Genomic DNA, 14,516 nt, shown 5'->3' on the forward strand with positions numbered 1-14,516 from the left:
TACTAACAATAGTAAAACCTAAGCATGTGCTTTATATATTGGGGAGCAGAGCATAGCTTTTGAGAAGAGAGAAAGTCTCCTACATAAGCCTACAGCTGAATACTCAAAAGCCCTCTTTGTCTAGCATGAAACTACAGAGGTTCATCACAGACATAAACGAAACGCCATTTGTCAACAATTTGAGTATCTGCCAGCTTCAAAAGATTTTTAAAACACTACTTACTTTAGCTAAACAAAAGTAGCAAAACAGAAGTAATTAACAGGATAGCTAAGATCACTCCTAAAAAACAGCCAGCAGTGAGATAGAGACCTTTGAGCAGCAATAAAGAACGGGAGAAATCCACCAAGTTGGGCCATGAGCAACCATTATAACCTGCGGTAGCAGAACAGAAGATGGGACAGGCAACGAAGTAGTAAACAAGAAACCAAACAGTGTTATCAGCAGCAGCTCTCTGATCACTCGAGATATTCTGCTCAAATTGTAGTCCAGGGTTTTTGACATAAGACAGAAATGGAAAGTAAAAGACCTTCAAGACAAGAGTTGCCTCAGCGGCATACTGCAAAGAAATGCCCAGACAACTCAACCCAGCTGCCATGTCAGTCAGAGCAGAGTTGGCAACCACATTTCCCACAGTGACACAGATGCACAGAAAACTGGCAATTACTGTTAGAGCAGTTTATTAGTTGCCCTCTAGACATAGACATAGAAACAGTCAGAATTCAAATCTTTTAAGGAAAAATAGCTAGAAGAGAGGGGCCGCATGAGGCTAGAGAAGAATTGTACAGAAGCCTCTTTATTCAAAGTATCTACTTATTGCAATTCCTCTGCTTTCCAACAGGGGAAAAGAATCGCACAGAAACACTTTATCTGGAAATAATTAACTGAGACAAGTGTCAGAAGATGGAGCTCAGAAATATTTAGCATAGTTCTTGGAACCTGGAAATAAAAAAATCTTATTAATTACAAGCTGCTCTTTTGTCTTATATTTACATCAGCTCTTACAACAAGAGCCAGAATCATAAATAATACATAAAAATGGTCAGAAACACCAAAAAAAAACCCCACAACCCAATCCACTGCTACTTAAACAAGAAACTAATTAAGGCTGAAGCAGAAAATTAATAATATAAAATACAGCAGACTCATAAGGATGTGTCTCACAGAAAGGGAAAGGAATTGGAAACAGATCTCAAACTGTAAAAAGAAGGTGGTGACGCAAAGAGAAAGGTGGTAAAGCACCTCAGCCAACAGAGAAAAAGAGAAAGCAAAAGGATAGAAAGATAAGAACCAATCCAAACCCGCTATCAAGAAAAGCAACAGAGACATGGTGATGCCAATAACCTGGCTGTTGTTCCTTCTCAAAGTTCTGTGGAGGAGAGGAAGCAGAAAGTCTAGATGCTGTATTAGGACAAAGTATTAGACGAGATGCAAGAATTAGATGAAATAGGACGGAGCACACCAGGGGACTGAACAACATTTGGTTAGAACACAGCAAAAGAAAGTGTGCTTAAATTTGATGGAGCTGCACAGGGAAAGAAAGTGGTTAGGACAACTGGAATGGAATCTAGAGAAATCTATATTCAATTACTACCATTACAAACACACTTAAGTTTGTGAAACATCAAGACATCATGAAAACAGGGTTTAACTACTGCATAAGGTTAAGGTTTCTTGTGAGTAGGAATAAAGGAAAGAGAGTGGCAGTGTCAGAGGGTGGACAAATCTGGTGTTCCGCATGCAAGTAAGAGTATTTTTAATGTTTGAAACAATCAACATAAGGCAACATTTTTCCAATACTGAAATTATTTGTGCCGTCCTCTGAGGCACCAAGTCATTTTTCTAAATATATTTCTATAGTTACATACGTCTTTTTCAGTAAACATATGAACAACTTGCCTTGTCTCTGTGAGTCAGCTGCTGACTAATAACATCTTCACAAATGCTAGAAGACGGAACGAGGTTGTGCAGCTGGTAGAAAAGCTCCACACTCTTCTGATGATGCTGAGGAGTTCCATCACCCAACTGGTCCCAGAGAGTTAAAGCTATATGCTTTGTACATGAAAATAAAAGTTGCAGGAGACAAGTGAATGAGTATCATGCCTTGTTTTGCTCTAGACTACGTCGAGCTCTACACAATGATGGGAGACATTACATCTGATAACACCATATAACCAACAGTTTGTGCGTATGAACATAAGGAACTGTTTGAAACACTGCAATAACTTACTACATAAAAAATTCCTGTTAGGAGTCAGAACTCACAGACACCTCCAGAAATAAATTTTCACTGAATTACAATTAACTATGTAATACACCCTGCTGCTGATTGTCTTTTGTAAATTATTTCTTACATAAATTACACAACTGCGGAGATTGTGGTTTACCAGAGTCCTGCATTATAGCTTGGTTTCGTACCTGTGCTAGTTAATGATGCTGTTCAATCAGGTTTTATTTATTTTTTTAAAATATTCATTCAAACAAGGATTTTCACCCAAGCAGTCAGGTGACAATTACAGTGGGAAAACTTACTATGTATTTTTGTTTAGAGTCTAACACAGGTTATAACTGTTATCAAAATACTCAGCAAGAAAATTTGGTTTACCATACCAAGGATGGCAAAGCGACCGAGACTGTCATTCTTTGCCAGCCACAAAAAGAAGTCTAAAGAAAACAGCAATGAGATACTGCATTGTACCTTGAAGAAATCTGTCTTTTCAGCCATGTATCTCAAATTGCCTTGAGTAAGAGGAGGTCTGATGACCACAGCCACTCTTCCCTGGTTAGGGCTAAGAGGTTGAGCAGTTTCCACACTGTTCTGATTTTCTCCAGTGACAAGTGCAACTGATTGAGTCAATCCAACCAAGTCCATCACAAGGGAAATAGTAACACCCTGAACACTGAAGTCGCTTGCTTGCTTGCAAGCATTCATTAAAGTCTGTAGCCACAGTGGAGGCTGTACTTGTTCACAGTCTGAAATAAAAATCACAGACGATACATTCATTTAACAGTTCTAAACATTATGGATTTTTCCTCTCATATCCTGTAACATATGCACAATTGTCCTTTATCTTTCATATTTCAACCTGCCTGTTCTATGGGTTTAGGAAAATCTATGCAGGAGAAAGATACTTCTCGATGTACCTCTATCTTTAAAATAATCTAATTAAGAATGCAATGCTGTATCATTTCAAACATTTAGTAACTAAAAATAAATATGAAAATTTGAACAAGGAAGAGAAAAATAAATTTTAAGGAAATGCATCCATGCAATTTCATGTTTTAGACAAGACTGGACTTTTGGTAGTTTGCACATGGTTTCATTCACTTTCCTCCTTCAGGAAATTCTTGACCAGCAATCAAGTCTTAACATTGTAGTTTGTAGTCTAGAATAGTTCTGTAGTACTTTATGTATGTATAATATTATATAATATTATATATAAAAATAAAATAATGTTACAGTTTATAGATATTACAATATATGTAAGTACAGAATTATTCCCATATATTATTTGTATATCTAAACTAAGTTTAAACTGACAAAAATATAGATATTTTCCTTGCAACGCTTTAAAAGTAAAAGTAGCTGTGAAAATTGATGTTTTGGGTGGCAGAAACTTGATCCTATTAGATGATACACTCTGTTTTCGTTGTAGGCATTCCCCTTCTTACTGTCCCCTCACGTGATACCATATGCTGGCCTGATAATGCAAGTCTCTCTCTCTGAAGATCACAGTCAACTCTCCAAGTGAATAACACACCCTTTCATTTTAGAGTACGAAAGTAATTTTCCTTAGAACTTCAAAATGACTCTATTGATTGTGTTCCTAAAATAGGCAAATGGTTCTAGAATCAGACACAAGCGAAGAAGTGTTATTTAATAGAAATTGCATCATCTAAATTCTAAATAGATGCTGTATTTGTGCCTAATTTATATCCATAATAGTTAATTTTGCAATGTAAATTGGAGCCTAAATGTAGATAACAATTCTACATAGTGTTCTAGAGTTTACAGATATATTTTTCTGAGCTTGACTCAGTTCCCTTTTTAGTTTCTTTAATTAAAAATAGCACACATTTATCTGAGAAATTAAACAAACAGTAAAATTTAAGCACAATTATGTTCTATCAATACCAGATTAATTTGGCTCCTTCAAACAGACAGACTACTCTCACGGTTGATTAAAGGCAATTGGGTCATGTCACTAATGCAACCCATCCAAACACGTTCCAAATTTAGGAAGCCTTCAGTAAAAAAAAAGCGTCTTCTGCAGTACAACACCATATCAATAGATGAAGAAAAGGTTCGTGTGTTTATTATGGTAACTATCTTCTCCCATTCTCTGTTCCACCAGCATTCTCTGTTACGAGAAGCAGGACTCCCAAGACAGCTACGCAGCCCCATTCCCATCACTATTCCTGTGTGCCCTGCTGTTCTGTACAACAGATGTTTACAAATTTTCCTGTTGATTTCAATCACCTACAATTTATGCTTGTTCCTCAAAGTCACACTGTTTAGTAGACTGCAAATGCAACATCACAAACAGGAAAGTTCAGATGCAAATCCAAGACATTTAACAAAGTGAAAAGGATTCCTAGAATCACTGCCTTCATATAAGGCACATATTACTCAAGCTCTACAGGCTTTCTGCTTTAGAGTTGATAAAGCATCAATAATCAGAGGTGTTATATCCAGAGAAATGTAAAAAGCAAACATGATTTTAAAAATATTTTTAGTCTTCTGCCACAACACTCATTTATAGGCTGCTAGTGTTTGGGGGGTGGGGGGTGTGGGGGTGTGTTAAAAAAAATATTTTTAAAATTGCATTTTTCAGGGTCATGCTATAGAAGCATGAATATCCTGAGCCAGACTTTTTACAGAAGGTAGCACCCCTTTAGTATTGCAATACCCTTAATAAACAGCTGTAACCACACTGCCTTCAACTGACAAATATTTGGTATGTCTGGATCTCACAAAGTCAGAGGTAACCTCTGCTCCTGGCTGTATAATGACGACATACACAACACATCTTAAAGACCACAGGAATAGAAGAAGCAGTCATGTTCAAATCAATGTACTTTTTTCCAAAAAAGTATTCATCTCCAAGCAGTGCCCACTGCTTAGCCTTTAATAGATTTTGAAAGTTGTAGATAAGAACAAAAAGCTGTGATCATGAAGTTTCCTAGAAAAAAAAAAACCAAAGTCACAGAAGATGACTGTGACAGTAGCCAAAATTATTAACTATTTCTTGTATGCTCCAAGCATATCCATCATGATACCATTTTAAGGCAGCAACTCTCAGGCTACAGACCAGAAGCGGGAACAGAATTAGAAGTGTAAATTGAAGAATTTACAAACTGTAAAAAGTATTGTCCATCTAAAATATCACATTTTACAGTAATCCAGAACTGTCAACATTTTAATCACATTTCTGTATCTGAATGCATTCACCTATTTGTGAACACATTCATACTTCACAGCACCCGCTATTTTTATTTTGTTTTCTAATGCAACTGTAGCTGGAAGAATTGTTTGCAAGAACTGTTCCTTTAATAGGAGCAAAGTAAAATTAATGTCTTATCTGGTATGATTTTTATTGGACAGAAGCTTATATTTTCCATGTATCGCACAAAGCAATCGATGTGCACATCAATGCAAAATTGCTAAAATGAAGCTAAAAACACACTTGATGTCAGCTGCAACTACTACAAAATATGACAAAGAAAACATCATGGATCCATACAGTAAAGAGGAACATCTGAAAATCTAGATTCTACTCCCAGGTTTCAGTTTGTATAATTTATGTTTGTCACCCCAATATTAATTAGTGTCAAATCCCATGCCAGCAATATTCATAAAATCTGTGAGAAAGTGGCTCAGTTTCCAAAAAGCAAACTGATACAGAAGGAAACTTACATTTCTGAGGGGAACAGCAAACAGCAATACACACAAAGCATGAATACTATCACTTTCAAATTTTGGGGGGTGAAAAAAAATATAAAAGCAAAGAACAAAGAGTGCAGCTTACCAACTTCAGGCTTCCCAGGATGTAATTCTGAAGTACGGTTTCCTTCAGCAATGTAAACGGGAAAGCTTGAACATTCAAGATACAGCTGACAAGCAGCAATGAAGGCAGGAAGGTATTCTTTCGGTGTTTTTTTCTTGTTTGTTTTCTTTACCTTACCATCAACTTGCAATTCTCTGTCCCACTTTGTGGTCTGTCCTTGCTCTCTAGTGGGGTCTACTGGAAGCTCTGCCCCTAAGGGCTGAGACAAGGAATTACTCTGAATGATATACAGGTTGATAAATCTGGTTAAAAACTGCTGGACATACTCCAAACAGCACTGCATTGCAGTCTTTTGGATCGTTTTCCCACTTCGAGTTGCTGTCCCCTGTGTCACTATGGAAGGAGGCTGTACAATGGTTTCCTCAGATCCCACAGTTGATGCTGTCTCAGTCTCTGAGGATGTGCTACCAATAATAGGAATGCCAGGCGTACCGTGACCTTCGTTCAGTGCTCTATCAATGTCATCAGTTGTATCTTCCTGGTATTGTACAAACTCAGTGAATCCACTTTCTGATGATCGACTGCTTGGAGGATTTTCACCATCTTCAAACACATCATTAGGATTTTCAAGTGAAACTGATGGCACCTGAGAGAGATAAAAGTTTAATGATTGTTCAAAATAGGTTGTTTAGGCCCTAGTGAGAAAAATATTTATTTGCTTCTCTGTTTGAAAGAAAAGATTTTATTCCAGTTTAATTTATTAATATAAATACATTTTATGCAGAATGATATCTGCTGTTTCAGTAAGCTTGCCAGACCAAGCTAACTATAAAAAACCCAAACCAAACCATTGTTTATCAAGTAGAATACTTTAAATATTACTGCTTTTAACATTTTCTTTGTATCATAATCATGTCTATCTTTTATGAAAAAATGCTGAAATGCATAGGCACAGGTATTATTAATTTTTTACAGCAACAGAAACAAAAATATTCATACATCAAAGAAAACCCCTCACTTGAGCCAGAAGCAGGACACAGAACTATGTTGCTTACGGTCACTTTAGCTAGCAAGATTCTTTTAATGCTTTAGATTTTAGCATGTTCTACAAAAGGACAAGATATTAATCTGTAAATCAGAAACTGCTGCAGTCATAAAGGAGTAAAATATGCCTGCAGGCAAGGGAGACAAGAAGGAGATATCAGCCAAGAAGAGTGGGAAGACTTGAGAAAGTAGGAAGTAAACACTTCTCTGATCATGCTTTTGAAGTTCCCACTGTACAAGTAAATAATCACCTTAGATATTAAATTACTTTAACCTAATAACTGCCTAGATACATTACTGATAGCAGAAATACAACTGTTAAAGTTTTGTCTCATTCGGAAGGCAGGATCAGCGTCATTTAACTTACAACTGTAAATTGTCAAAACACATTAAGAAAGTGAACTGTAGAGCTGCAAATGAAAAGTAAAATCATAACCTAAAAATTTTTTTCCCATTTTCACATTTAAGCCACTTTCTCAATAAAATTTATGCTCTTTGACTTAAGAAATGGCCTATTAAATGTGGATAGAATCTTAATTCATAGATGTATATATGGTACAACTGTAACTAGCACCTTTCTTATTATATACCAATCCCAAGATTTGGAAGTTGGAAATTTCTTTGAAATACAAAGTTGTAATTATAAAAAAAGAAATAAATTTTCATTTTAAAACTACTAACCATTTGCAACTAGGAAGAAAAAAATAATCTCAGTGCACCTTAATTCCTCATCAGTTTAGAATATGCACAAATCTGATGAATGATTTCTACTCAGAAAGAACCCATAGCAGCTTTCTGTGCTGTTCTAACCCCCTATAGTCTTGTTGGTAACTGGTAGCACAGTCTCTGCTTCCTGGTGAGAACGCGAGGTGAATAGGGAAACAACCTGAACAGAAACGCATGGATCAGGGGGAGTAAAGGCAGGTAAAGAACATGCCCACATACTTCTCATCTAGCTATCTTACCAGCAATGGCAGATGGTGCCTGCAATCTAACAGGCCCAGAAGTTGTCTTGCTGTCTGACATCCTAACCGTTAGCTGTCTTAAATACAGAATTAGAGTACAACCTAAAAATCTGAATAACTTTTTCATGAATAAATAAAAACAGAGACGTCATTATATAGGGCAAATGACATCTTGCTTTACCAGAGATGGTGTAAAAGTGAAAATGAAAATTTGAGATAGCTTTCACTGTCTCCTGTGTTAATATGTACCAAAAAGCTTGGAAAGACATAAAGGGTGACCCTGTGTTATCATAAACAATGTAAAAAAGATCAGAAACATGGTAATTAATTTCACTCTCTCTCTCTTAACAGAAGCCATGGCCACATACAAGTTAGTTCTAATTGAAAGCAAAAAGCTGCTGAAGGTTCCAAGGGCAACATCATTCAATCAAAACAGGCTTTATAAAAACAGAAAAGCTAAAGAACAAAACCAGGCAGGTATCTGCTGGCTAGAAAGAATAAGGATAGGATGCTGCATAAAGGATGCTGGAGTCCAAATGGACAAGGTGAACATGAGCCAGCACTGGACCCTTCTGGTGAAGACCAACCACATACAGGACTGTATTAGCAAAAGTATAGCTAGCAAGTCAAGGGAAGCGATTAGTCCCCTCTGCTCAGCAGTTTTAAAACCACATCTGGAATACTGTGTCCACGTTTGCTCTTATTAGTGAAAACCAAACATTGGTGTACTGAGTAAGTCTAGTGGAGGGCCACCACAGGAGCACCTGACATAGAAGGAAAGCTCAGAGAGTTGGATTTGCTCAGTCTTAAGAAAAAGAATGCTAAGAGTTGTCGAGGGGGAGAAGATATCCTTATTGATGTCAGTGACTTCCCATTAGATGGAAAGATGGAGGCATACTCAGAAATCCACCCTGAAAGAACAAGAGGTAATGAACACAAGCTGCAACAATAGAAATTCTGATTAAACAACACAGTGCAAACAAACAAGCTGTACAAAGAAGTTGTGGAATCTTCATCCTTGGAGATACTAAAAACTAAGCTGGATATATGATCCTGAGTGACCTGACCTAGCTTTAAAGTAGAATCTAACTTTAAAATCAGCCATGCTTTGAGCAGTGACCTGCAACTGTCACTTCCAACCTAAATTAGTCTATGATGCTCCTCTGGTTTCTTCAGCTGGAGAACAAGTATTTTAGGGCATGTCAACTTAACATGCCTTACAGAGCCACGGTTGTGTAGACCAAATTAGACAGTGTTAAAGGAGAAAGAGCTGCTGGCTGGTTTCTTTCTTCTGTTTCTTTATTAAATGATTTTAAGACCTTAACAGTGACAGTAAAATAACTGATGGGTATTAATCTGATGCACATAAATTGGGTGAGAGGATAATTTACGTATACCTGATACGTAACCAAAGTGGAGAATTCTTTTGAGTCCAGTTATTTTACATTATCAGACTCTTGAAGCGCATTACAACTTCAAACCTTAGTTGTTTAGTTCATTCTTAGGCCCTGATTCTGAAGTGATTTATACATGTATAATACTAAACCCCTTAAGAATCAAGACCTTTTACCACAGTGAAGTGGACAATTATAATTTCTTTTGATGGTCCAAGTTTCACATGTATTGTATATTAAATTAAATCTAATCAAGGACTTGTAGACGTTTCAGCACAGACTTAGAAAACCTACTTTTCCTTTCCACACAAAAAATATTTTTCCAAGATGCTGCAAAACATAATCAGTTACCTTTTTATTTTCCCATTCTTTGATGGAGCTGCTGTGTCCACTGGGAAGCTGCAGGATACCATCTGTACCAGCAGATAGCAACGGAGGCTGAACCTTACTAAGGATCTTCGAGCAGAGTCTGAGAGAATCAGTAAGCTCAGACAAGTGCAAAGTATGAAGATGGCTTGTCAACGCAGAAATCATCCTGAGCAACAGCTGAGGCAAGTGTTCTGTCTGTATTTCAATGTAAGTCTCCTAACAGAGTAATAGTAAAGCTCATTATTTGTAACACCAAATTCCACCCTGAAAGTTATCTTCTGAAACAGTGGTACCTATCATTTGCTTAACTGTGTTCTAAACATATGGAGCATGGGAAAAGGAAAATTAATAGCTTCATATCCAAGAATAAGAAATACATGCTTTACTTAAAAATGACATTAATTTTACAGTTTGGGTAAACAACAAATAGAAATATATTTAGCTCTTTTTCAGAATTTTACATCTTGTTCATTACACAAACATCACAAAAATAACAATAAGGCTAAAGAATAGTACTACTATTATTTTAGTAGCCTTAATATAAAAGTTTAAGAATGAAAGATAAACAAGTTTTTAAGAACTAAAGGGAAAACAGGCTGATTGCCATACCTGACACAGCACTCTCATACTTCTAGTAGGCTTTGAAATGAGAAAGCAAAGAATTGAGGAAAGACAGGTATAGAAAAAACAGTTCCAACAGTCTTTGCTACATTAAGCAATGCCAACAGAAAGAGACGATACATCTTATAATGACATTTAAAAGAGCCTTAAAAGAAAGCTGCACATCTAAACTAGCATATCAAACTACTATATGACTATACTTGTAACAAATACACTGTAGTTTTAGAGAAAAGAATTCTAGAACAGACAATTTTCAGGTATAAGCATCACAAAATCCACTTTGGTTACATCCAACCAGTCTATCAAGAATCATATAATGAAACAAGAACTTCTAAAGGTGTCCACCAATTCATGGCAATATATTTTCAGGAAAAACAATTAATAAAGGAGATACAGTATTTCTGTAGACTATAAATATACAGAATCCCAGTATTAGCAATGAATAAAACAATTCTTACCAAAGAAACTATATCCAACAAAAAATCCACTAACAAGCAGAAGTTTGTCAGGGGTAACTCAGACTGCTCACTACCACCTCCAGGCCCAGTTTGAAGTCTAGCATGTAACGTCCTCCTGCAAAATTCAAATAGGGTTTCATGACATATTTCCCTCCCCCTTACATTGACCGTGTTTCTGTGAATTAATGCAAAGCTGTACATATCAGGGATAATCCCTATAAACAAATAAGCAATCTCTCATTTTACTGTTAAGTAGCTCATTTAGCCCCACTGCATGCTTTCAGAAAAAGCAGCAGTCTTTCACTGTAAACCAGTATCCTGTCATAAAATAAGGAAATTCAGGCTACAGAAAATTGCATTTGTGACTCCACCATATACAGCAATATTTACTGGTATGAACATGGGCACCAATAACAGAATTAAGCGATAGCATTACCGGAAGCCCAGTAATTTTGAAGAGATCTAAACCCAAGGCATTAAGTACTTGAGATAAAGACAACCAAAAGTGAAATAAAAGGCCCAGGAAGCTTTACAGCTGCACAAGAGGAAAACAAAACAAGCTCTTCTAAATGTCCACTTCAACTTCAGCTGACCACATTTGTTTTACTGTTGACAAGAATTCATAGTCTGATGAGTTTTATTGCTGAGTGAAGTAAGACAGAACATAAATCCCCTGTAAAATCATGTTGCATGTTGCAGTCTGACAACATTATAAGCAAAGGATATGAACAGAGAAATAATATTTTGTTTCTCCAATTCATTTATTCTGCAGGGGCTGGTGGTGAGGGCAGTGTCACCTTTTCAGCAATAGTTAGTTATGCTAATCCTTTCCCTCTGTTTTATTAGGGTTATGAACATATGTCAGGACTGAAAAATGGATTTATTTGAAATAATAGAAGTGTTACAGAAACCAAGTCTGAAACAGTGACAGTAAGTATTTATCAAAAGATCTTTAAAATATTTAAATTGCATTCTGTCAGTAAACTGTGTTTGAAACGTAGCACTCTACTTAACTCATACCTCCACTGTGTTACTGTCTCCAGCAACAGATAAAACTACCAGCCTGTTTTATGGTTCAGTGAAATGGTCCCTTTGTGTAAGTCATAACACAAATTCTTTTTCACATTCTGTGTCCCTATCCAGAAAGGGATTTCATCTAGTCTAACCTCTCATGCCAAGCTGGACTGCTAACAACGCTAGATAAATTTATCCACAGTTTTGTCTAGCAGAGTCTTAGAAATGTCCCAAGAAAGCTCCACAGCCTTCCTGGGTAACCTGTTCCACTGCTGCATTATGCTCCTGGCAAAGCTTTTCCAAAAGTCCAACCTGAACCTCTGAGCCAACACTTGTCGCTGTCTCTTGCTTTACCATCAGCCATTAACAAAAATATGGCTATATCAGCTTCGTAAATACCCTTCAGGAAGTCATAGGCTGCTCTTCAAGCCCCCTCTCTGCCAGGCTAAAACCAAACTCACCTACCTCAACCTCCTATGCAGTGTCCTATTACTCTGACCATCTTAGCTGTCCTCTACTAGAGCCTCTTCAGTTTCTCAACACTCCTCCTCAAGCAGGGCACCCAAAGCTGGACATGATATTCCAAATGTGACGTTAGAAACACTAAGTGAAAGGTAAAATAACTTCCTTTCCCCTGCTTATCATGCTCCCCCTAACACAATCCAAGACAGTTTTCTTTACGTACGACAGCACACTGTTGGCTCATACACAACTTAGTGTTCAAATATCTTAACACATTATTAAGCTATTCTATAAGCAACAAAAAAAAAATCTACAAATTTCATTTGAAAACCCTACATCCCTTAGCCACTGCCACAGCAACAACCCCTGCTCTCCTATGGTCCCATGGTCCCCCTCCCTCCCATTAATATTTTCACTTCTCCCTTATTTACTAAGTTCCCTCCTGTAGCTCTCCTTGCCATGGACAAGACTCCCACAATTTTCTGTCCCCAAAAAAGTGGGGCAAATGATAAGACATTCCAGAAGTCACGCTTGGTAAAGCTGACAGGTTTGCTAGAGACCCAGTGAGTAACCCTGTACTGGACGGACAGAACAAAACAAACTAGCTTTGAGATCACTCCGGAGTCTTCCCTTCAGCAAAGGTGCTAATCTTGCCTCTCGATTTTACCCAGACTAAGTTTGTGAGAACTCACATTGCTGAGACTACAAACACACCCGATTTAAATTGGTCAAAAGATCAAAGTTAAAGGGATGGGGAAGAAAAAGACTTACAGTTAGTCTAATGATCACATTAGACTAACTTATTTGATGGAAAAAAGCTTATAAAACAAAAGTCAACTTCAATTTTATACATATAGAGATTAAGTATTATAACCTACCTACAACATTCTTCAAACCAACGAGCAATGTAGTCCCACATATAATAAGGCTCAAAGGAATTAAATAAAAGATTGGCAGTTTTAATCAATTCTGCTGTTTTCTTGTTTTCTCTCAGTTTGCTGAAAGGAAAAAAAAAAACGAGCATTTTTACACTTCATTTCCGAGTTACGTAACTATGCATCACAGTGATTTTACCCACCACCAGTTAACACTGGCAAATTACCCTCCCCTCATCCCTACAGTGGCTGTTGCTCTCAGGCTCAGTATATTGGCAGGCTCCTCATACCAATGCCTTTGCACAGTTGCTAGATTTCTTTATCCTTTCTTTAGTATTTGTCTATTAACCACATTGTTAATAGATCTGCTTTCCCATTATCATTCCTACAGTTGTTACTCCCCTCCAGCTTTGAACTTCCCTCTTCTCTCCACCTTTTAAGATATTCACCTCAAATCCAGAAACTCCTTCTATGCTGCACTCTGGCTGTCTTGTAGCACTTCACATTTTTACTCCACAAGAAAGCTCATCAGTCCACATTTTTTTTTTTGAAGAATACAGATGTAAAAAATGCCAGAACTAACCTATTCCATTGACCTACTGACTTCCAGCTGTATCAAGCAAGCATTTTTGTCATAAATAAAGCATAAAATGTATGCTAAATATTAAAAAAAATAAAGCCATAGCTCTTCAGACCTTTGCATCGAACACAGAAGTCACAATTAATGCCAAAGGATCCTGTATCATGAAGAAACCAGGTCATGGTCCCACAGGCTTCACAGTCATGGTTTCAGCAACTAAAAGATATTCTTTAATACAAAACACATTATAGTCATTATTCACCTGCTTAGCTGTGCGTGATCTTTGTTGAAAGAAGGTTCTGCCTGAAGCTCCAGTTCTGCTTTGCACTGTGTATATAATGTTCGAAACACTTCAATCAATACATCCTCTAGGATGGCAGGACCTAGGGAGAAATACCACCAATCACGGTCTTACACATTATAGCACCACCACCAGTCCACATCTGAAAACTTTCCAAATCATTAGCTAGCTTTGGTGACTGAAACCATAAAATTCCTTCTGTCAATTTCATAAACTACTTCAATTTCAAAAGGTTTTTTGCATTCCAGAAATACACAGGCAACTGTAATGCCTGGGAATATACAAAGCACAAGCAGAGTTCTCTTCCCACACAATGTGTATACAATGACAGCTGCATACAAACACACCTAGTTCAAAAGCTATGCAGTCATGTCAGTATAGTCCATGTTCAAGCCAACACACCTTCTTTTGAGGTATTATTAGCTCA

General features: G+C 37.1%; 1 protein-coding gene across 5 annotated transcripts in view; it reads right to left on the bottom strand.

Annotated features, from left to right (window-relative positions):
• Positions 1-14,516, bottom strand: part of DOP1A (DOP1 leucine zipper like protein A) — a 68,091-nt gene that overhangs the window by 26,421 nt on the left and 27,154 nt on the right. For all 5 annotated transcript variants that reach the window (XM_064447714.1, XM_064447713.1, XM_064447711.1 and 2 more), the window contains 7 exons: positions 14,051-14,171; positions 13,212-13,331; positions 10,858-10,972; positions 9,761-9,994; positions 6,028-6,652; positions 2,697-2,971; positions 1,898-2,050 (listed from right to left, as the gene is read on the bottom strand). In XM_064447714.1, coding sequence (XP_064303784.1) covers positions 1,898-2,050; positions 2,697-2,971; positions 6,028-6,652; positions 9,761-9,994; positions 10,858-10,972; positions 13,212-13,331; positions 14,051-14,171 — 1,643 coding nt within the window. The remainder of the gene's footprint in view (positions 1-1,897; positions 2,051-2,696; positions 2,972-6,027; positions 6,653-9,760; positions 9,995-10,857; positions 10,973-13,211; positions 13,332-14,050; positions 14,172-14,516) is intronic.

Source organism: Phalacrocorax carbo, chromosome 3 (assembly GCF_963921805.1).
Source record: "Phalacrocorax carbo chromosome 3, bPhaCar2.1, whole genome shotgun sequence".
In the NCBI taxonomy this organism is placed as follows: Eukaryota; Metazoa; Chordata; class Aves; order Suliformes; family Phalacrocoracidae; genus Phalacrocorax; species Phalacrocorax carbo.